The sequence below is a fragment of the Ischnura elegans genome, chromosome X, assembly GCF_921293095.1.
Source record: "Ischnura elegans chromosome X, ioIscEleg1.1, whole genome shotgun sequence".
Classification (NCBI taxonomy): Eukaryota; Metazoa; Arthropoda; class Insecta; order Odonata; family Coenagrionidae; genus Ischnura; species Ischnura elegans.
The window spans coordinates 28,281,079-28,306,028 of NC_060259.1; the positions used below are offsets into that span (position 1 = coordinate 28,281,079).

The window sequence follows — 24,950 nt, forward strand, 5'->3', positions numbered from 1 at the left end:
TTTCAAGGTGCTACTGCCTGCTGTCCACAACTGACAAGCAGGTAAACATGGGGTTGGAACAAATGACCAAGAAATATTTAACTCCGTGAAGCATCTGACAAAGGTGTCTCCAAAACTGCATTATAAAAATCTTGTGTAAGCCCATTTTCTGTGTGCAATTCAATAGCGATACTTATACACTGCCCATATATTAATCAATAGCAGTAACTGGATTCTCAAATAGGATGATGATCTTTCAAATTGGATCATAGATCCAGAGATACCAAGTCTGAAAAGTATTTTTAATGCCATTTGAAAAGTTTCCATTATTGCTGAAGATTGACATTAGATTAACATTGCTTTTTTGTTCCTAAATGAAGAGAGAGTGAGAACAAACCCGAGCTTCCAAAATCCAAACTTAAAATAAAACCGATTATACATTCAATTTCAAACTGATATTTAAATAACAAGTAAACCAGAAAATTTGGATTACCCTGCTGAAATCAAAATGGAGATTAAATATTAACCTGGATCACCAATTCAATGCACATCAATTACCATAACACAGTATAATGCACAATATAAGTTAGTAATGCACTGCAAACTAAATCACAGGATGATCAGAAAATAACATGGATTAGTTAAAAACTAAAATATGTTAGTAAAAGGATGAAAAATTAAGGAAATGTTTGTGCAGAGTGCACCCAAACCAATAAAAAATCTCTGTCAAAGGCTATCTTATGTTAAGTCATTTTGGATATATGAATTATCAGTCAACCCTTAAGTTAATCCCACGTTATTTATTCAAAGGTACCAAATAGATTAAATGTAAGACATAAATAACTTAATAATAGCTAATTGATTTTTAATTGCTTTAGTGTGGCCACCATTGATCCAGCTTCTTCTTGTTCAAATGTGGGCACACTCAAAAGCAATCAAGTAAAGTAAACTGTGAACACAGCCTCAAACACTAATTTCAGACAAAAATCCACTAATTTGAAATTAGTCGAGAAGCAATGTCACACCTATCATCAATAGCATCTATATGACCCCGACCTAAATCTCAATTGGGAACCACATACTCTAATCTCGATCTCAATCAATATTTCGAAATTTTCATGTGGAAATCTGTGCATGTTAGGAGAATTAAGAGCCTCTAAACCAATCGAAACTACCCTAAGGAAATTGCCAGTCATCTTTCAGATATTGTTGCATAAAGGTCATCAGTGAAACAGCTCGAAGTTCTTTTAGGCAATTTAAATTCTTAATTATGTGTCAAATATTTCTCTTCAATGGACGCCAGAAAATAACCACGGTGCTGTAAAGATAAAATTATTCCTTGTTTCTGTCTGAAATTACCAAAATGACATCATCAGAAATAGAATATAGAAAGCAAAAAATTATTGAATGCTCATTAACAAAATTGATACTTTCCACGATAGTATTCACAGAAATATATATTCTCTTCATGAAAGACTGCCATTAATTCACATATGAATGTCCATACTGCAACGAAAAAGCAGCTTTTGAAAACTAAAGAAGGATTCCCATAGCCAATACAAGCGATAAAGTCATAATAAATCTTTGTGAACACCGGCATGAAAGAAACTCACCTTGTCACAAAGGGTTAATATATATAATTAATAATTTAATAGTATGATAAGACTAATTCAACAACCTAGTTTTCATCTCAGATGGCAGGACATATGAACAAAAAAAACGGGTAGTTCATCATTGCAAACAGACATGCAGAACTAGATAATAAGTGCATACATCAAATATTTATCCATTACCACAAACATGGAATATAATTAGCCAATTGAATCACTTTTTTAAAAAATTCCAGCATTTCATTTGGGCTATACTGAACTTCAATTACACTACAACATGGAAATATGAAAATTTTGAGTTATATTTGAATTTTACCCCTGAAAAACCAATTTTTTCACCCACCCAAATATGCAGTTTTTTCTTGCTCAGAGAAAAATTCCATGAACATACGATAGATTTATTCCATCGATAGCAGAAACATTCTTGAAACCTCTAATTCAACAGCTGGCTGGGTTGCCTGAATGTGCAGGTATTTCATGAGAAATCAATCCACTAATCTCACACACTCACTTTCCACTCTAATTGGCTCCAGTGGTGTTATCAAAGTGGCTGAAGGGACGTTATTTTTTCCTTTACCATGCTACCCCAACATTATTGCGGGAGGTTTGTAAATTTGGCATTAAATTTTCTTCTATATATTTTCCAGATGCATGTTTGATATCAATTAATAAACATTCTACAGACATGCAGCAGGCGAATATAAAATTCCCTACTGTTATAATCTTCGGTGGGCAGAGGAAGGGAATGGATATAGATTTAGGCAAAATTAGGCAAACCTGCTACGTGCATGAGTAAGCAAGTTCATGTTTACGATTTCTCGCATCAATTTTCTATTCTTCCGTTTATTTTAACCTTTCATTCTTTGCATTGTTTTTCACTTCTTTGCCTCCTCCTCCTCCCCCAATTCTTTTCCACTTCTTTCCCTCCTTTCTGGAGTATTTAACAATTGGGAGAGATAACGAAAAAACTTTATATGAACTGAAAACTCATACATCTGTCTTTAATTAATGTCAAGAATTGTAATGCCAATTCCACAATAGAATATCATTATGTGAATGTGTACTTAATACAAGCAACTAGATCAAAAGCCACACTCTAAATGATTCTTACAGGTTTCTTACAGATTTTTACAGGGAAAATATAATTTTCCTATGCTAGTTGCAAAACAGTGTAGTTAAGTACCTACCAAATATTTTAAAACAGACAGCCATTCTGATGATTTTCGGAATTTTTCAGAGGCAGGTATCAGATATGTTTATCGGAACATTTACTTAAGTTAGCTGAATGATTTATTTGTACCATAGGAAATGGGATAAAATTCAAACGAAATGTTAATTGTATATTTTATTTTCCGTGTAGATTATATTGAAAACCAATTTCAGCTATTTTGTGACACTTATAATTTTTCTCCCTGTATGAGTAAAAAGAACACACTTTTATCCGTGATGATGATCTATGAAAAGTCAAATTTAGCATGATGCACAAAGATGTCTAAACCATGTAGGGATCATGTTTCAATGGTAGGTCAATTCATCCATTCTATAAATACTAATGATAGTGAAGTACATGAAGAAGAATAAACTGGCACTGAATGGAAATCAAAGTCAACGAAAAACAATCCAAATTTTTTTTGACTTAGGCAAGTTACTGCTGGCTGCCCTAAAGTATGGACTAGGGAAAAGAATGACACACTCAGGATAGAAGTTTTGTGATGACCATAATGATGGGAATGGCTCATTTAGATCTCTTATGTTCTCTTCATCCAAATAGCTATTTTTTTTCTTCCTTACATCAGATTAGTTTAGTACACACCTTATATAAGACTTAATATACAAATAATCACCAATAATAGTTATTGCAATCAAATTAATTGTTAATAATAAGTTATTCCATTTGACCATTGTCACAAGCATTCATACTATTATCAAGTATTACAGACCATATGAAACTAAAAGCTACTGCAAATCCGCAAAGTATGATTTATATGCAACCATATTTTCATGATCTTATAGAGGAAAACTTTACAAAAGACTTTTTAAATCCAAACTATGTGTTAAATCATGTTCACATGCTTCGACTAATTGACCCAACAAGAAGACTAGTATGCATTCTCAAGAAAATGGAATTTTCATTTTTCTCAGCATCTTTGCCTTCTCATCGCTGCACTGAAATCACTGAGGGATTTTTCTCACATTGTGTGCACTTGTAGGAAATAAATATGTACTACTTTATCACAAAGATATTTTTTCACCTTTAGATCTCCTCTAAATGATATTACCTTATTTATGAGGCAAAATATCCCAGTATTTTAACATCACTCATTTGGATGACAAAGTGATGCAGGGGTTATTTTTCCATTACTTTGTCACTACAGAGGAATTTCTCACATTGTCAGCAATTTCTCGAGTTCCATAACCAAAGCACATGAATTAAGTTCACCATTTACCGATTAAAAATTAATTACACCTTTCTTGATGCCGACACTAAAAATTATTGAGGGATATTAGGCATATCTTAAATTATCGCGCTGCCATTACTTCTATCTTGCCAGGAACACTGGTTTCTAGGCTCAGGCAGTATTGTGCTCACATTGAATGCCAAAAACTATGATGTGATTTTGACTTTCACCATGAAAAACATGATACAATGACATACGTAACATCAGTGTAGACACATATATGTATAAGAAAAGGCTATGTACTCACTTCTTAGCAATCTCATAGACATGTCATTGGATGACAGGCAGTATCAAAGCCAATAACATATTGATAAATTTGCACTCACCTATCACGGAGGATGGGTGGCGTCGGAGGCTGAAGAGCACCCCGATGCATCGGTTGAGAGAGGAGCAGTCCTTTAGTTTCCTTTGAAATGAATGATGAAGGCCAATGACTGAAGGGAGACAAATGTGGCCACGTGTCATACCAATGAACATGGTATGGGTCAGCCGTGGCATAGAGATGATAAGGTCCATATGGGCTTTCATACTTGGCTTTCTTCCTGATTTCATCCTTGCTGTCAATAACATCCACCTGCAAATAAAAGATAATAATGCTTTAGTCTTCAGAGAATGGAAAACAAATAAGGTTTCAGCTTTGGTATTATCCCATTTTTAATAAATCTATTAAATGTTATCAAACGCTTATACCCATGTACTAAAATTGAAAAATGATAATTTAGGTATTGCACAAAAATATCAAACAATTAATTTCAAAACTAACTCTGTGAATACATGCAAATCCGATAATAAATAATATTCAAAACAATAGCTAACTAATGGTAACCAATTATAAGTTTTGTTTGATCGCACATTCAAAGATTTAGCACCAAGAAAAATAAAATTGAGATCATTGCAGGCATATTTGTAATAGATGCAATTCGCTTATTTAAATACATGGGAGGCAATACATTAGTTAGCGGGCCGAGAGCATGGATAAAACATTACAATTATACTCCATAACAGTGCGGCAAGAGTGCGAAGAGTTAAAAATTTCTTGCAAATATGAAAACCCCAGTCTTCCCTACCTAGATACAACTACAAACAGAAAATTTAGAGACAAGTGTGTAAAACAAATGCCAGATATATAAACCAGCATTGAAATGATCTTTGGCACCAATTGTAATAGAGAATGGTCTCTTGCTTTTCTTCACCCATGTATCGCACAAAAAATGGTTGAAATGCCAGCGAAACTTGAATATTTCATTTCTTGGTCTTTTAAAAATGAAAATATATACACCAAAGATATAATTAAGTTCTTTTCTCGGATAGTAAAGACAATTTTAAATCAATGTTAAAAATTATACACTTAACTTCTCCATGACACACGATATCAACCATGCATGCGTAATATCAAAATATCCTTCTGACACGTACTGCAACCAGACCCTTATCAAATTTCACCATAGAGGCTGACTCAGAATCAAATCAAATTTCTGACGTCAAACTATGGATAATTTCACCTGAGGACCCCTTTCAGTACATGATTTTGCGCTTGTTGTTTCAATTTGCGTATGCGCAACGGGACTCACACGGTGTGTGACGTCGATGGCTTAGAGCAAGCTCCACATGACCGCATATGACTACTCACCAAAAAGTTTTGATTCTGTGAATAATACTTTTCTCCAACAACGGATCTACTATTTACCAGATCGAAGATCTGCACTTAACAAATGACTAACGAATTGTCCGGCTCAGCCGGGAGATTCGAATTTTCTAATATGAGCGCGTGTTACTGCACTTCAATAACGAAAACAATAGATGCATTGCTAAGACAAAACATTGGTCCCGGAATCAAAACATTTCGTGAGGAGCTAACTATGAACCACTAGCGTCACAGGACTCAGGAGTCGCGCTGCTCATGCGACGTGACGTCAGTGGCCCGGGTAGATGCTAGGGCTAACTACTTCAACGGTGAATTGAATGAAGGGGAATATTTTTTTGATCGAAGAATATCCGTAAACAGAAGGTACGCCACTTTAAACACCTCACCACTGAGGTAGTTGACCCCCATATCAACCCCGACCATTGCCAACATACCGATTGTATTGACACCTGAGGAGCACCGCCGAAAATGGGAGGCGCAAATTTAAAGGACTTAAGTAAACATGAGACGTTTAAGTATGCAAGGTGTAAGTTTGATCGGTCCTCAGTAGTGCACGAACGTATTAGACACGCTTCCCGTAAGTTCACTCTCATCACTGCGATTCGCGTCTTTACGCTTCCTCCACTGCTTCAAAGCTGTACGCTATATGTATGCCCGAAGTACAACAATGAACCGCTTAGAGGAATGGGATAGGAAGCTTGAACGCTTGTTGAAGGCTTCGTGCACTCTTCATGTACTCTTGGCGTGCTATTGTAAATATCATGTTATATGCTAAGTGTACGCTTCCTGTACATCAGGAGGAGTGCAAAAAGTGTGCTTTTAATATTCACTAACGTATAACAGAAAACGCTATATTTCGTCACACATGGTCCGCAGGCATTAAAAATGGACATTTAACCGGGGAACTGAGAACTTTAAAAGTATCGGGGCCGTTGAAATATTTCAGATATGGGTGCAAAAAAATAAATTCCGGAAACATGGCATAAACATCATATTTCGCAAGTAAAGGTTTACCGAGCTCATCAACCACTTATAAAACCAATTTTTTTATATGCCTATCGGTTTACTCGTGACTTATTGGCACTTAGCGTATTTCCGTCATTTCGGGTCAGATTAAGTACCTGGACCTACGTCAGCTTAAATCAAGAACCCTTCAAGATGTAGGCTTCTAGCCTCAAACATCGGTGCAGGCCCTAATATTGGGAGCCCTGAGTTGCATAATGAGGGCTTCCGAAATGGCGTATAAGTGACGGAAAAGAGCTTAGAAAGGAGACTCAGCCGATTTAGCGGGAAGACTTTCATAACCTACCGATTTTGGCTCTTACAGCCCTCCCCATGCCGTTGTTTTCCAGCACTTTGCCATAATTTAAAGTGGTGACGAGAAGTTGTGACTACGGGAGTGAGAAAACGTATTTTGACTCGTTACTCGTATTTTATTATATGAAGAAGCGATTAACGGCAATAAAATTAGCAGCACTTGTTTTGATCCGGGATATGGCAGCGGATATCTGGCGACGATGTCGAAGAACGAGGAAAAAAGTCTGAAAACATAAGCATTTTCAAGGCACTGAAGTATGCCTTCTCGTAATCCTTATACAGCATGTTGCTCAAGAAATGTAAACGAGTACACAGAGGTGAATTGAGAATCTAAAAACTTTCATACTCATAACTTATCACTTGCTGCAGTATTAGGTGCAGGAATAAATCTTCTTCAAGGGATTAAACATTGTGAAGCGATCGAATATAAGAGAAATACATAGTTTGTAATGCATGAGATATACGATAGATTTTACCATTTGATTTCCGAAATTCTTACAACTTCTTAATCTATCAACATTTATCCAGCAGTGTTCACCCAGGCCCGCTCATTGAGCAAGCTGATGTTTTCCCATAAAGTGGCCCTCAAACCCAAAAACCACGATTTCTTGTTATATTCTACAATAGGGTAGTTTCCTTCATCAAAGAAAACGAAAAGCATTGATTGCGATTCGTTATCCACCATTAGTGTATTCATTATATACAAATTATTTGGTTTTAGAAATCTCAGTTTAGACGAATGGCAATGGTCAACTTTAACCGCATTTGAAAAAGGCCAGATTGGCGCCCATGCGATGCCACTCCACGTGGCGTCACAGGGACCCATATGCTATACGAGCAGTCAGGAGTTTTACATCATCTGTGATTACCAATGCATGCATCAGGCACAGAGCTCAGGGAAACATTTCTTAATAATCACCTATGAAAATTGCCTATGGTCGGAAAGTTTCCTTCGTTTGAAAGGGTATTAACAATCCTTATTTAAGCCAAGCGCTACCTGCTAGCAGCCTGCATCGTAGCGGCGCTCATAGCCTCGCACCAAGGTGGCCTCACACAGTGGTAGCTGGAACCAGAATGACGTCACACGGGCTTTTCGTTACATTCATACTTACTTAGCTGTCGCGTTTTTGCGCGCTTGAAATTTTCACTTTCCATTTAATCGCGAAAAATAGATATCGTGATTTAAAAATATAAAAGGGTGAAATACGTAGTTATAAGTATAGTGTTATGCATATTGGAGGGGAGGTTAGTCAAATAGGGGTGGCTAAGGTATTAAACAGGAAAATGGGTAAAATAATGGAAGGCATAAAGCATTCAAGAGATAGGATCCTGGTGGTAGGAATTGAGGTCCCAATCACCGAACTTTTGGTGGTTCAGGTGTACGTGCAAACCAGCAACTAAAGAGAGGAGAAAGTATAAGGGAGGTATGGAAAGCTAGAGGAAATAATTAGACACGAAAAATATAACAGCGATGGGGGGACTGGAAGGCTTCAGTCGGAGAAGGAAAGGACCGAAACGATAAGAGAGAATTTGGATTACATTACTGACGGCGGGGAGAAGGCGCTAGAATTTTGCAGGAGGAACCTGTTACTTATCATGAACATATGGTTTTCACATCATGTGGGCAGATACAAACATGGAACATTCCAGGGGATCTTGGGAGATATAAAATAGGCTACATCATGGTTGCGGATTCAGACCACAACCTACTGCTTATGAGATGAAAGCAGAATTCAAAAGACAAAGGAAAATAAAAGGGCGAGAAATACTAGATGGAGGATTTGAAGGGGAATAAGAGAAATGATTGCCAGGAACTAGGGGAAAATAGAATCCAGGAGGTGGGAATTATGCAGAGGAAGGGTTGGATATGATAAAAATGGGAATACTCACAGAGCAGAGAGAAAACGGATAAAGAACCGAATATTACGGATAAATGGTAAGGAAAATGGAGGAGAGAAGGAAAAGAAAGAAAGTGGACACAGAGAAAGGCAAAAGGGACGTCTAGGGTAACGAGTAATAGATTTAGGCGGGCAACCAAAAAGGCAAGGGAAGATAGGTTGCAAAATTACAGTACCAAAAACGTGGAAAATTTTCATGGGGCAGTAGAAGTAGGCACGCTGTACGCCAGGGTGAAGTCGTCATCTGGCGGCAAAAGGAGGCAAGACTTTTCCAAATAAAAGGCTAATAAAGGATGCTAAGAGAGCACGACGAGGTTCAGTGTAGGAGGAAGTAATATGCGGAGGAATTTTTGAAACCGGGAAAAGGGCCGAAAGATTTTGATTCGATTCATATCTTTTACCGGGCCCAGATGAGGCCACAACCCGGCCCACTCTTCCTCAGAGATAGCAAAGTAGGTGGAGATAGCAAAGATAGAAAATTAAGGAGAAGAGTGCGGTGGAGGAGGAAAATCTCGGACCAGGGATCTAACAAATGGACAGAGTCCTGCGGGATGTGAAGGCAAGGACAGCGAAAGGGGTGGAAAACATCCTGTATGAACTTCCATAGAATTTATGGGTAGGGGCGGTTTTTTGAACTAGTACGCAGGATCTTTGAGGAGGGGTTTTGGCCAGAGGATTTCATGAAGACAGTTTTATAACTGCTTCCAAATTATAAGAAAGGTGAGGAATGCGGAGATTAGAGGACTATTCGCTTAATATTGCGTGCGGCGAATGTGGAGTTGAGGATTATAAATAGACAAATATAGGCGAGCGCAAACGATCACTTGGGCGACGGTCAGTTTGGTTTCAGGAAAGGGAAGTCAATCCATAATTCGATAGCGGTAACGAGAACCGGAATGAAGAGGAACTTGGAATAAAATCAGGTCGTGAGAGCGGAGAGCTTCGTGGATTTTGAAAAAAGAATTTGGTAGAGGAGTATGGATGAAACTATGGACCATTATTAAAGGCCGCTATACACGGCGAATGATTTCATTCGCATGATCATTCCGAATGATCATGCGCATGATCATTCACCGTGTGTGACGGAACATTTCGCGAATGAACCTTCATGCGCAAAATTATTCAGTGAAAATTATAACATGTTCTATTTTGCCTGCATGATCCTGTGAATGATCATGTGATCATTCAGCATAATCATTCGCATGGTCACTCACCGTGTATAGCGGCCTCAAGAAAATAAGCGTAGTTCAGGGGGGCAATGTAACTCGTTCTAAATCTGCATACGGCTCAAACTGCACAAGTGAGGGTAGCCGACGGAGAGTCGGAGTGGGAAAGCATTGGCCGATGTGTGAGACAAGGCTGTCTACTATGGCCTTTTCTATTTAACATGCAGGCAGAGAAATGGGGAGGCAGGAGTGGGATGAGTGAGAGGCAAGAGTTTACGCAGGAGGATAGGACGTTAAAATCAGGGAGGTTCGCGGTTGATCAGGCATGGATTAGGCAGTCGGCGAAGGGTTGCAGGCACTGGTGGATGCGTTGCATAAGCGGTGCGAGGAATATGACATGAATATTAATTACAAGAATACCAAATTTTAAGCTGGTTTGTAAGACGAGGGCAAGGAATTTTAGGCTCAAGATTAAAGTAAATGGTCACAACCTTGAGCAGGAGGAACGGATCAAATATTTAGGCAGCACATTAGAGGAAAACACACAGCTCTAAGACCATCAGGATGAGCATCCGTTATCAAATTAGACGTTCATTAATAGGGAAAAGTACATAAGAGGACCGTTTTGTTGAGGCCGTTTTACACGGGGCACGGAATTGCGCAGGTTAGAGCTGCATTAATTTCTAAAATGGCGTGGAATTGCGCGAATGCATGAACGAAAATAGAACAGGGGCTATTTTGCCGTCTCGCATCCACGCATTCTCGCATGTGTTCTAGCATTTCACCGCTTTACACGACGCAATTTTGATTGCGCCTTCGCACATACGTCAGATTGCGCAATTCCGTGTACCGTCCAGAACGGCCTTTAGAGTTCTAAGAAAAGGGGAGTGAAGAGTCTGATCTGGAATGTTGCGCATTACGGTGCGGAAACATGGAGGGTGCGGAGGGAAGTCGAGAAAAGATAGGAGCTGTTTGAGATGTGGGTATAGAGAGGAATGGAGAAAGTGAAGTAACCTGAAAGGAAGAGAGACGACGAAGTGCTCGGCATGGTGAGTTAGGAGAGGCAGCTTCTGAATGACATACGGAGGCGACAGACTGTTTGAATGGAGCGAATACTGAGCGGAAAGGGGATTTTGAAATCGTGCTAGAGGGTAGAATGTTAGTTAAGTGAGGGAATAAGACAAATAGAATGGAAATTGACATGGAATGAAAGGGAGTAGGCGTTTTAGTGAATTGAAATGGGAAGTCTAAATTGCGACGGGAAACTGGCCCGGGCAATACGCAAAGTGCTCTAATTTAACCGGTAGAATACCTATATAATAAAAACCCATCTGAACCTCATTTTAAAACTATTTTCACCTATTCTAAGCAGGGTACTCTGTTCACAACACCTCTTTGTTAGTGAAGCGTGAAGCACTACGGCAATATTCACAGAAAGCATTTCCAAGCCTGCGAAGAAATTTTTTTCATCATTTTTCCTTGTGTTCAAAGTAACGTACAAGAAAGTAATCATTACAAACTACTTCACAGGAATAGTACATTGAAATATACGAATGAAGCATAGCCTAAACCAAAACTTTCGATAAAATAAACCATAATGAAATAAACGCAAGTCACCTGGAGAGATTAAATTACAAACAATCTATGCATTCAAATCGGCAGCTAATTTTGGAGCGTTAAGATCAGCGTATGTATTTCCCTGAAAATGAATCCAGCGATTAAACATCGAATTCGTCGATATCTAAACCGTTTCGAAACTCAAACGACCCGGTGATATATGATTGATGAGCGAGCCCACGAATCTGCCGATAATGTCCGTCTCTTCACAATGGCGTTGTTTGAGGTGTCATCCGCATTCCCTCAATTTTTCTGGCATCGACGCTACCTGCATTGTCATTCATTGGGCCGAGAACAATCATTCATACGGCCTTTCAGCCCTTTTATTTCATTCATTAGCAATCTCCGGAATAGAACACCGTTTTTCTAGATGATTTTTTTTTCATTCAATGCTTCCACTTTTCAAATTTAACTTCGTGTAATTTGCGGATAGAAGAATGTATTAGCATTAATTTTTCCGCTGAGTAGGTTATCAACGACCCCATTTTCACACTATTTTTATTTGGAGCCGGAATAAGAGAAATCAACATTATAAAATATCCCACTGGTACAAAACTGAGGCTTATTTGTTTCCAAATACATTTATGCAATTAGTACAGCCCTTCAAAAATTAGTAAAAATAAATGAAGTTCAGAGTGTGTGATCCTTACTAAAGTGAAGTATTTCCTTTGTTCAACCGGCGATAGCATATAGTACACAGTACGCTTGTTTTGAGGTGAAATCATCAATTATCATTAATATAGATAGCATAGAGCTCCATAATTTTTATATTAACCTGGTTATTGATTCAGCTTAAATGCTAGTTGTTTTAAAGTTAAAAGAATTTACCGATGCTGGCCGCTCGTGAGATATTTGCACCCAGAATCAATAAAATTCTATTCGATCCGGAGGCGGAGAAAATCTTGCACCGTGTGCCACATTTTTATTTGACAAAAAAAAAACACAATGAAGTCGGGTAATCATCACCTCTTTCAATCTTCCACAATTGATGTTATAATTTAATTTATTCGCATTCTTTATCACACGGGTTAAATTAGGAATAATTAGTCCACTCTACCAGGTGAACAATACCATTCATTAATATTAACCAGGTGGACAATAACATTCTTTCATACTCTACGAGGTGGAAATACCATCAATGTGTAAATCGAATCAGGGACTTCAAGGTCACAATCAATTATGGTAACATTCAAAGGCTTCAAAGTAACACATATTGAAAAATATTTTGACTTAGTTTAAGATTTTGAAATTTCCTGACCACTTAAGATAATGCATCCCTCCCGCCAGACCAGGCTTTTTTGTAACATATTACTTCGAATTCTGTTGTCATCTTAAGTTCAAATATTGAACTTTTACTCTGAAAATTTCACGGTGAAGGCCGTTGTGAAAAGTTGATAGTTTTACCTCAGAATTTCATCCAACGCAAAAATTTATATTCGAGACACAGAAAAATGTTGAGAACATACACTCAATGTACCCTGAAATTTTCATGATGATCATGTTAAATGAGTAATGAATCGCGAAAAAAACAAAACACGAACGGTCAAGGGGGAGTTTTGCGTTCTCTAAGGGGTCAGTTCTCGCTTAGAAAGAAAAACTTAAAATTACCATTTTCTCAGGTCCTCAAAATTGAGGATGATTTGAGACTTGGGATTTTCACATTTATGAATATAAACATTCAACAATATTTCAGAGGTCTACTTCGAGTCAAAGTTGTATTAAAAATTCTAATGGCATGCTTCCACAATAATGACATACTTGTAGTATTGTACACGACCACACAATCAGGCATGAAATTCGTTTAAAATAAGCTCTTAGCAATCCCGTTCCTTTCAAAATGTTACGACAGTAATTGTAAGGAAGGGAGAACTTCAGCCCGTATGTCTTCCATACTATTCCATTCGTTGAAGGTTTTACTTCGGGATATACCTGGATGTTGACACTCTCGGTAAAAGAAGAAGGAATTTTCAAGCATATGGTTCCACTTACTACAGGAATAGAAGCTTGGCATGACCACATGCTCGGTGTTCCTAAGGGCGTTGGAAAACGACCCTAGACATATTTCCCAACGGTTTCAAAATCAGCGTTCCCGATAGGGAAAAATGAAATCTACTCCAAGTTTTACGAGCCCACTCAGCTCCTCAACATACCCGGCAGTTAACCATGGAAGGCAGAACAAAAATATCATTCAGGTGGAGGACCGAAGTCTTATTCATGCATCACATAGTTGATATTGACGACGATGATGGCTGATAGTGAAATCCTTAACCTCGAAAGAGTCGACAAAAAAACAATTTGATTTCTACCCTCTAAATGTTATCTATTTAAAGATTTCCAATGATTAGTATTAATTAAACGGAAAATTGGCGTGAAATTTTCAAAATTTGGTAGTTTTTATAATCAAATCTGCGTTATGTCCTTGATAATACTATCGGAAAGTAAACGCCACAATAATTGCCCTAAAAATAAATAAAATATTGGCAGAGCTTATGAAAAATGCGTTAAAAAAGAGCCGTGAGTATCTCAGCTCCAAAAGTCATAAGCAAAATATATTTTACAAGAGTGATACTATGAGACTCCGAAAAGTAGGTAAATCATAAATCCTAACCCGAAAACGAACAGAATAGAGTAATTAGAACATGTTACGGTCATACGCCTAACATTAATAGAAAATCTATATGATTCTTATCGTTATTGTACACGATACGAAAAAGACTTCGCAGATGAAGATCAATTCCGATTCAAGAAAAGCAAGGGCGAAGAGTTGCCATCCTGGACCTTAGACCGCACATAGAGAAGAGAATAGTAAAAATAGTACAGAAAAAACCGACTTTCATAGCATTTTGGACATGGCTTAACGCAGCGCGGATTGGAATTCAATGTTTAGGATTCTAAACAAAATTGGAGTGCTCTAAGATCATCAAAGATTTATTCGTAGTTAGCTTAAAAAACAAGGATCGGTAATTAAACCCATACCCAGGAGTGAGGAAACAAAAGTAAGAAAAGGAATGAAACGTGTGTGCAGCGTCCCTGGTTATTTTTACGCTTTCATTGAGGAAGTGATCTTTCTCGCATATATGCCAAAAATAAGGTTTCAAGACTAATGTCCAAAGAAAAAAATAGCGTGATGCGTTTCGCTGAATATATAGCAACCATATCCGAGAAAGACTCGTACTCGTGGAAGACTGCTAAACGTGGAAAGGGCAACGGTCAAGAGTCAGCTAAAAATCAATAAAATAAAACTAAGATATTAGTATGCAGCAGGGGAGGAGGCCAAGAAAAACGTTTAACAAGGAAAATATAAGTCTAAACAGATGAAAGAATTTATTTCCTCGGGAAGCTAAGAAACCAAGGATGGAAAAAGAAAATAATAAGTAATACAACTGTTCACACGAAAGGGGCATCGTACAAAACATACTAATCACCGCTTACAGTACAAGCGTAGAAGTAAGAAAACGATTTCATCCGATTCTACATACGTAACGTACTTCTTAACTACATCGCAAGGTGGAAAGTGACTGCCGCAGGAGAGTCAAAAGTGGTGGCCTAGAAAAATGGTGCTACAGATGTATGATGAAGACTAATAATCGAATGGACACATTTGTTGACAATGTGGTGAACCTGATCAACTAAGAGAAAAATGAAGGAGTGCTATGAAGTGTGGAAGGAAAGAAAGGTCCCTAGAACACCCTAAAACGGAAAAAGACCTTATTACCCCCACAAGTTATCAAGGATGTATAAGAGCCGTATGAGCCAAAAGAGATGTATACGTAAATATGACAAGGCGTGTTGGTGAGCTGTATCAAGCCAACATTAACAATGAATAGGATTGCTCACCTATGACGATAGAAAATCATTTTTCGGCTATTTACTAGAACCGATTCACATATACACAGTCAATAAGTACCTATTCTAGTACGAGTTCAAACTAATTTGAGATTGCGATATAAATTTCGTGAATTTTACCATAATTTGATTATTTCTTTAAACAAGCAAGCACAGAAAATATCGCTGAAGTAAAAACTACCAAATGTAAGCGGAAGATATGAAATAGAAAGTTTTAACATTTTCTTTGAGGAAATCGGTACACTGCGAAGTATTCCTTTGGATATTTTTGTCCATTGCATTCAGAATTCTTAATGATTAAACCAAGTTTTTCAAGCAATATTTTCTTCGAAAACCGAAATCGGCAGTGTTTTCGAGAAAAATGTTAATTTTGGAGACTCAGCGTCTAGGTACCGTGAGAGATCAATGAATAAAAAGTAAATCTCCGTAATCAGCTATTGTTTGTCAGTATATGAGGTTAAATCCAAGTATTTACCCAACAAAAAGGCAACTTCAGACGTTTTTACGACAAATTCACACTTCAGACCGCATTGGCCCGCTCGGTTCACCGCACGTGATAATTTCGATTTTTTTTATTATGTACTTTGACTTGGGCATCAAATCGATTACATCCATCTACGGCAAACACAAAGTACTTTGAAATAAAAAAAACTAGCGGAAACAGAAGGGTCCGTGATTAAGGATTTTTGGCTGAAAAAGTTTAAATACTTCCAAATTGAATAAAATATCTTTTATGCATTGAAATTTAATACAATCCATGACCTAGATTGACATTTCAAGGAAAATTGTAAAAATAAAAAAATAAAAGATAAATTCAACATATACCGCATCACTAAAAAAATCAATATTTTAGAAAACGTGTCGCATGTATAGTAAGTGACAAAAACACAATACGAATCAAATACTGTCAAACTTGAGTGTGCTTGGTTCGGTTGCTCGTTTTTTTTGCTGCGAAATGACACTAAAGAAAGTTGAAAATAATGTTCGTCCCAAATTATTTCAAAATGCGGAGACAACTCGGGAGGCCTCGTACCGCAGCACAGCAACATAACTAATGACGCGGGCTACCTATGCCCTATTTCAACAGCGGCCGTCCCTTCTATTTTCAGATTTGTTCACGCACTTCAGATGCGTTACACACATGCTAGAGTTGGCAAAAGGCTATTTTAAAAATCTAATTTTCCACGATTGCCTTCATGAAGCCAATCATTAGTGACTGATTGCGAGGATGGGACTTCAATTTTTGTCATAGAAGATGGAGAATACGAAAGCCCATTGTGTAATGGCCCATCTATACTCTCTTCACTCGTCAGTGTCCACAAAACGACCTTTTATAAAAAGATGCAATGTATTATAATTTTTTTATTTAACATTTAGAGAAATTAATATTATTATTTTTTCATAAATATAGTTTAACCAACAGATAAAATTGTGTGCGCGTGACAAATAGTCATCCACTTTTGAGTTTTTGCACAAAGAATCTCTATTTACAATGCATGGGAGGTCAAAAACTCGAAGAGTACACTCTGAACTGCAATACATTCCTCTAATTTCTATGGGGACATTGACCAAGTCTCAATATTAAACCTTTATAGACACAGAAAAAAAGCATTTGTGATTATTTGAATCCTAATTGCAAGAGGTTAAAGAAGCGAATGAATGAATTTGCCGGGAGTACTAACCAGAGTGATAGCGTGAAGTTAAATTACGACGTCAATTTACAACTTCCTTGCCAGGTAGAGTAACGAAAGACATAGTGTATAACAAGGAAGGTATCGATTCAAATCCACATTGATATGCAAATGAGAGTAGAATCCCATAAACAGATGAGAACAATAACTAGAAACAATGGAAGAATAAGACCGACAGAATGGCCAAGAACCATGACCTTTTCCAACGACCACTATTAGATTCTCTTTTCTTCGATAGTGATGACAAAATTATCGTTATAAATTTGAAATATTCATGTGAGGTGGTAGAAAACAATGGAAGCTTGCTCCAATCTTGGCTCAAAGTAACATATTGAATGACAAAATTTTGCTGTGAAAATGCAACAAATCCAAAATTTGATACAAAAACACTTCGCTTTACTACTTAGCAGCAGTGAGTAAAACTTTCAATTTTCCTAGCTCCTAGCTCCAATTATTGTTAACTTTTCCATTACAAATCGGCTTAACTGTTTTAAGAAACTGTATTTATCAATTGATACACTTTCGTAACACAGTAGATTCCAGTGATTTGGGCAACCGGATATGAATGCCAGCCACTTACTTGGGACAAAGCTCTAAGAAAAGAAACCATTTGAGGAATTATATTCAGTTTCCTTCGGCTAATGGAGACGAAAATACGTTTAAACGGGCCAACGATCGTAGGTATAATAACTGCAGTTCTTCACCCAATACTTAGGTGAATATCTGCAAGTTTTTAAACTAGGAGCTGATTTAGTACCTTCTCCCTCTACTTTGAAATAAAGCTCGAGCACCTATCATATTTCATCGTATCTCTTGCTGCTCCCAAAGCTATAAATACACGTTCTCATGGGTGGCGGCTGAGAGGAATACAGCATATTTTTTATTTACTCCAAGGATTCAAATAAATTAATTTCATTATTTTTCATAAATATACTTAGTTGAAATAAAAGATAGTATAAAATAGTCTTCTTTTCTACATTTTGGCATAACGTATTTTTACAGCATGCTTCTGAAAAATGGGAAAGCCGCTTCATCGGGACAAATTGAAATGTTCACAATGTTTTCCGATTGATCGGAATCGACGTAATTCGCATTGCCACTATATGTACGTGACCCAACAATTGTTTGCACATTATCAGCTCTAATTGTTCGTCTATAATATCTTACGCTCCATTAAACCTATCATAACCGCATCATCGGGATAAAGTGTAATGATCACCAGTGGCGCAGCGAGGGGGGTTTTGGGGGATAACCCCCCAGAGCTCAGAGAAATTTTTAAGTTTAATCCGTTTTACACAATGGATTAGTATTACTTATAGGATAGTGTTTAGGATTAATCAAATATCCCTCAGAAAGCCGTATAACTAGCCATTTCGAATCATTAATTTGAAAATTTTTCTGGTGGAGGGCCCCGCAACTCCCACTTACTCTGGCTGGTACGCAATACCCCCACACCCCCAAGTATTAATTGCGCCCAAAACCCCCCCTAGCCTTAATTCTTAGCTGCGCCCCTGATGCTCACGATGTTTTTCAATCGATCGGAACTAAATGCATTTCGCATTGCTCCAATACGTATGTAACCCAAAAATTGTTCACACATTTTCAGCTCTCATTGCCGTCTATAATATCTTACGCTCCATGAAACCTATAATAGAAGTAAACGAAAAATGAAAGAATAGATACGATGAAAGATGATACGTGCTAAAGGTTTAGCACAATGGAGAGGGAGAATTAACAAAATCGGTTTCGAGTTTTAAAAAAATGCAGATGTTCACTTAAGTGTTTGGAAGATACCACCAATCCTTAGCCCGTTATTTTGTACTTTCAAGGCACCCTTTAGTAACAATTTTGCAATCACTAACCAATTTTTACGACTGGAGATGGTTTAGGCCATATTATTTTCAATGCCAGCCAACCGTGCCGCACCACAAGCTACGCACACACCGAATTCACGGACTAATCTCGGCGCAGCCGTGCATAACAAGAAGATCACGCCATCCGCTGTCTCTCAAGAGACTACATCGAAAAGTATCATACACGGAAACATCTTGCAGCAATGGAAATACTTTGCTCTTTTACATAAAAAAATACCAGATATGAGGATGTGAGGAGCCAAGGGGTAAAAATGATTATTTTTCTAAACAAAGTTAGGTGCAAAAATTAGGTAAAGAAAACAAACGAGATCGACTACACATTTAGTAGTGCGTTCGATTTTCAACTCGATATCAGCAGAAAACACAGACTCACTCATGTCTTATGGTCACCAAGTTTTTGTGCATTTCTTCTACCAATATCTGTACCTAATGATAAAAAAGATATCGTATTGCCCACAAATTTTATTATAAAAGCTTACTACACGTGTTTTGATTGCTACAAAATCATCATCAGGTATGATAACACGTGAAGTAAGCTGTTATAATAAAATTTGTGGGCAATACGATATCTTAGTTGATCATTAGATATGTTGTTCAACGACATCTCTCCGAAAAAAGTTGACTTACTTCCGTACCTAACTCTGTTTAGAAAAGAGTCACTTGTACCCCTAGGCTCCTCATCCCCTCATATTTCATCGGAGGTTGAAACTATATCCCTCCACCGGGGATATGGCCGGGATGAAGAGCGCAGGCGGGAATCGAGCCCACGACGGCAGATACTATCGATCGTGGCAGCACCGAGGGTCGACCCGGCCCCAGCGTCCCCAATGCAAATCTCGTCCAGCCCTCCTACTTTCCGTGCAGACTGTGAAAGAATACAGCCGTCATAGATTACACGCTAAGGTCGGCTGACACTACTGAAGAAAGTGGTAGTTCAGTATCCTTATTTGACGGGCTCTTTGCATCCAAATATACACATGTATAACATACGCATCACTTACATATATAATTCAATAAATTGGAAATAATTCACAAAAAGGAATGATGAGGTGACCATATTCTTTTTTACAACGACCCTTCTATTATATTGAATTTGATGTAAGCTATTTTATCAGTATGGAATTTATGCATTAATCGTGATATACATTTGTGCACGGGCCTCATTATAAGAGTCAGCAGATTTCCAACAAAAATATAGTAATCTACATTTGTGCACGAATAGACGGGCCTCGTTTTAAGAGCCACCAGATTTACAACTAAGATATAGTTCGGACAGCCAAATGTTTTTCACATAAGTCAATACAATACTGAAAAATGGGCGTATTTTGCAAATTTAATGAAAATTAAATTTCATTTTCTACTCAATATAGCCTCCTTCATACCTCAAGGAGGTTTTTTAAATTACGCACACGCAAGAAATATTTACAATCGTGAATGGCGAATGTAGATTACATTTTTGGAGGGCTTAGATAAATTGGGGCACCCCACGTGTTTTATATTTCAAATAAATTATTCCCAAGGCCGAAGCGAGCGAGGGGGCCACGAGTTAAAAGTCATAGATATATCCCCTTCAAATGAATCCGCCCCACTCCGAAATAAATTGCCCCCTCCTACACCTCCCCCGACATTTTTTTTTCTAACAACGGCCTTGATTCCTGCCATCAATATGACGGAACATCACTGCATTCCCCGAACATTCTCACGCGCACGTTTATTTTAAACAATTCAGATTGCGGCAGTTAATTTTTTATTCATTTTCGGCATTTACGGGGGTCGCCCCCCTAATATACGCCCCTAACAATCGCCTCCACACACACACTTGCTGGCGGCCACGCCGGTCAGACAACTTGCGAGATGCCTCGAGTACGATCTTCGCCATCGAAGGAAGCTTCGGCCTCACTCCGATGCGGCGAACGACACCGAGCTTCGACGACTCGCCACCGTGGCAGCACGCGGCGAATCAATACGGAGTGGCGGGGAGAGGCGGTTGGCCCCAACAACCCCTTCTCGTGCGAGCGGTTGGGCTCACGCGGACAGCTCGAGCCGAGCCTTCCGGGAGGCCATTCACGGTGAGCGCTGAAGCAGGCATATGGATTCAATCACACTGGTGCATCAGCAATGAAATGTATTCCATTACTTCCACAATTACCTAATATCGTGATGATATTACGCCCTCATTAAAACTAAAGAGGCAATTTCCTAAAGATAAACCGCGAAGTGATTACAGAACATCGTTTCACGACGGTTTTAAAAATATTGCCTCACGTGTTCCAAAATTATACGAACAATCGTTACATCCACGTGGATGAGAAAAAATTACCAATTCCCAACTGCGGGTTCTAATGGCTCGTCCAAAGATAATGAGGACTACCTATCCCAAAAATTATAACTTCGTGGGCGAGCAAATCACTAATAAAGCGAAAATACAATCTCGTGTTGCCATATTTTTCATCTGATTTTTAGCAACCAAGCTAACTTCTCCTAGACAGAATTTATCACTACCAGTTGCCAACAAAATAGGATTGAAATTTGCACCATCACGACACCAGCTTCAGGAAGACGCACTTGGAACGAAGGAAATGCAGCCCGTCTCCCGCGAGTCTGCCGCGCCTGTGACCCCGGCCCCCGTTGCGGGTCACTGCCACGGCGGCGCTGGCGGCGTCCGCCCGGCGTGAGTGGCGGCCCGCGCGCTCCTACCCAACGGCTGCGGCCCGCTGCCACCCACTCTCCCAACCTCAAATGCCATCGTTCCGTGAGGCGATGAAAGACCACGATAGAGGTCCGATTCGTCGCTCGCCATCACGCTGCCCAGCGGTCCGGAGCCGGAAAAAGGCGCACAGGAGTCATTTCGACTTTCTTGAGACTCACTTTGAACACGCAGTGCGAGTGATACTTTTTAATGCCCGACGTATCCTAACGCACTCTTACTTTGTTCAGTTTAGTAAATTACTTCGAAATACCGCAATTTTTAATAATTCGGCTCCATCATCATTTTTACGTGTATATTTTTCACGAAGTTTCGGCTATATTTAGTTTAGAAAATTGGAAAATAACAATAAAGTACGATAGTACTTACATTTTACTATCAGAAACAGGTCTAAATCTGTTTGTGATTGTGATCACCGAGGAAGTCTCGAGTTCTTGAAATTCCAAGCCTAATGTCACGTAACTGATGGATTATTATATTAACGACACCGATTGTCACAGAGATTCCCTTGGTGGCAAGAGAAGTTATAGACAGAAGTGAGTATATAGAGAAAGATATTATTATTATTATTATTGTGATCAGCAGCAAATACTGGTAAGTAAGCGAATGAAAATGACCTGGTTACCCCCTTCTGCGGATGTGAGCTTTGGTAGATGACAAGCTTTCGCGAAGACTTAAAAAAAAATTTCCTATATTTTATTGATGAGGATTGAAAAAAACGAGAAGTATACTATTCCCTACTCCCAATACCCGAATTCACTCTACAGTGAGCGAAGGGAGAGAAATTTCAGAATCCTGAACCCGGCATAATTAAGACGCGGGAGGAAGGAAAGTATTTTTTCAATCCCTTCAGCTACGATTTTTTCAACTTTCGTCAGTCGTTTCATTAAAATGCGACTGGTTGCATGCACTGCATCTGAAAAATATTCCCATTGACTTAAGCTTTCCTCACAACCAACGTGTCAGGGGACTCACCACTCGGACACAAGCTAAATACCTAAGGTCCATGTCGAAATACTTTGCGCACCACCCAACTTGCTTTTATTGCCTTAGCGGGTTTCTTTGAGCTGCCAACGAAACTACACGCATTAACCGACGTGGTCCTCATCCTCCTTCCTCTTGATGGCCTTCGTAGCGGGGCTGCCGCTGGCCGGCTGGCATCTTCGCATAAAATTCAAGCATTGCGCATTTCTCTTTATGCCGTTCCGCGAAAACTCTTCTGGTTATCCCAGGGGATGAGCCCAGGTTCTTTCACGCGTTAATAACTCCATCCATCCCTCCTCCATGCTTCAGTCGAAAACTGAGGCGCTCTTCCGTTACTCCTTTTGCATGTACGGGAACAAGTTCCTGTCGCTGATCGTTACATCCTCCGAAGGTAATTGTTCTCGCGATTTGAAGCGATACCTTGAGTAACTGATAGTGAAACGATGACTCGGAAAAATATGATACAATTACAAAATAGTTCCAGGCAGCCACAGAAATAACACATGTACAATAGGTAATAATTTGTAAGGTAAGAATCCACTATTTTCCACCATAATCATTTTAAGTACACATGATGGAGGTATGCCCACACAAATTATTGACATGCCTTTCCTTTCGTGAGACCTTTTAATTTTATTGAATGAAAAAATTTCGTATCATTTCAATAGCCAGTGATACTAATTTTTCACGCACATCAAGGCCATTGCCATTTCCTCAGCGGCAACTTCACGGTAAAGAGTAAAAGAAAGAAAAGAATAATTTTAGACCCGGAAAAATAATTTGAAATATCTAGAGGGTGGCTTATCATCGCATGACGTGACGGGACAAAACATCGCATCCGTATTTTTTAAGAGAAAATGTTTGGCGATGCGAGAAAAGATTGCCTGCTTCTTACCGAACGAACTCTTTGTTGGGACAATAGGCACCTGGTTTCATAAAATGGTTAATTTCCCAGATGTCAATCGTAACCTTCCAACCACCTCTGATGCCTCTTATCCCAGCGGAAGTGTTATGGCAACTAATACCATGTGACGTCCGATGGGCTCAGTCTAAATCAATAAGTATTTTAGACCAGATAAGTGCTTCTGACGCCACTATTTTGAGAGCTCTGCCATGTCCTCCTCATCGATCTCTTGAAACTTTGATGATATATAACGGATACGGCGAATTTTATGTTGAACATCAATTGAGGTGTTGTATGGCACCCACAGTGCAATAAGTACACCTGATTGACGGAGAAGTAATTTTGCCGTCCCTTCTTCCACTTAGAAAGCTTTCCCAGAAGGCTCAGGAATCGAGAAATGAGAAAATACAGCGAGCATAACACCCAAAAAAATTCAAGACTCCTCAAGACGAAGGTGTTCTGACCGACCCTGACCTTAAATACACCCAACTGTACATAAATTTGGCGTTAGATTTAATAAATAGCGTGGCCTTAATGACGCGCCTCGAGAGGTCCATGAGATCCGGGAGTACGGAGCAAGCGAATACGTGAAGGTGATTTGGAAACGATTAAAAAGGTGAAGGCAACGAGATATAAGGTGTACCTTCATAAACCTTAATAAATTAATATGCACTTGAATTGATACGATGCACGGGGAATCGGGGAGGCTTTATAGATTGCTTTTAACATGTGAGGTTGTTTTCACCTCAGTCAAAGTGAATTGCGCATTGACATGCGTTTTTATTATACCTCTATGATAATTCATGTTTCTTCAAATGTTGCTAAATTTTTATCCTCCATTGCTTTCATTTCATTCGAGAGTAACTAAAAAGATTTTGTTAAGGACAGGTGTTCTTTTAATCGATCTCTTTGGGCAATAATGACAATTTATCATTAACGGGGTTCGTCCGTAATTGAGTTTCCTCATCTTGCGTGCGTGACATTTTAGCCTCAGAACGTTTCATTGATAAGAATAAGTATTTGTGTACCAGAATTTTGATGGATTCGGCATCAAATATTGGATCCCATGCCTGGTGAAACTTCAATTTTTTTGAAAGTGTCAAAATCTAGTAACTAAACCATTTCATGATCGTTATTACAGTGAAGTTGGGCATTATGATGTTGTGGAATTTGGCTGAAATGCAGCAACATGTAAATCCTCCGAACGAGTTCAGTACAACCCATAAAGTATTATTATATTGAAAATAGAGTTC

At 38.6% G+C, this 24,950-nt stretch overlaps 1 protein-coding gene across 2 annotated transcripts in view; it reads right to left on the reverse strand.

Annotated features, from left to right (window-relative positions):
• The window catches only part of LOC124171831 (ski oncogene-like), a 136,068-nt gene that overhangs the window by 50,164 nt on the left and 60,954 nt on the right, over nucleotides 1-24,950 (reverse strand). For both annotated transcript variants that reach the window (XM_046551183.1, XM_046551181.1), the window contains exon 2: nucleotides 4,375-4,622. In XM_046551183.1, the coding sequence (XP_046407139.1) occupies nucleotides 4,375-4,622 (248 nt within the window). The remainder of the gene's footprint in view (nucleotides 1-4,374; nucleotides 4,623-24,950) is intronic.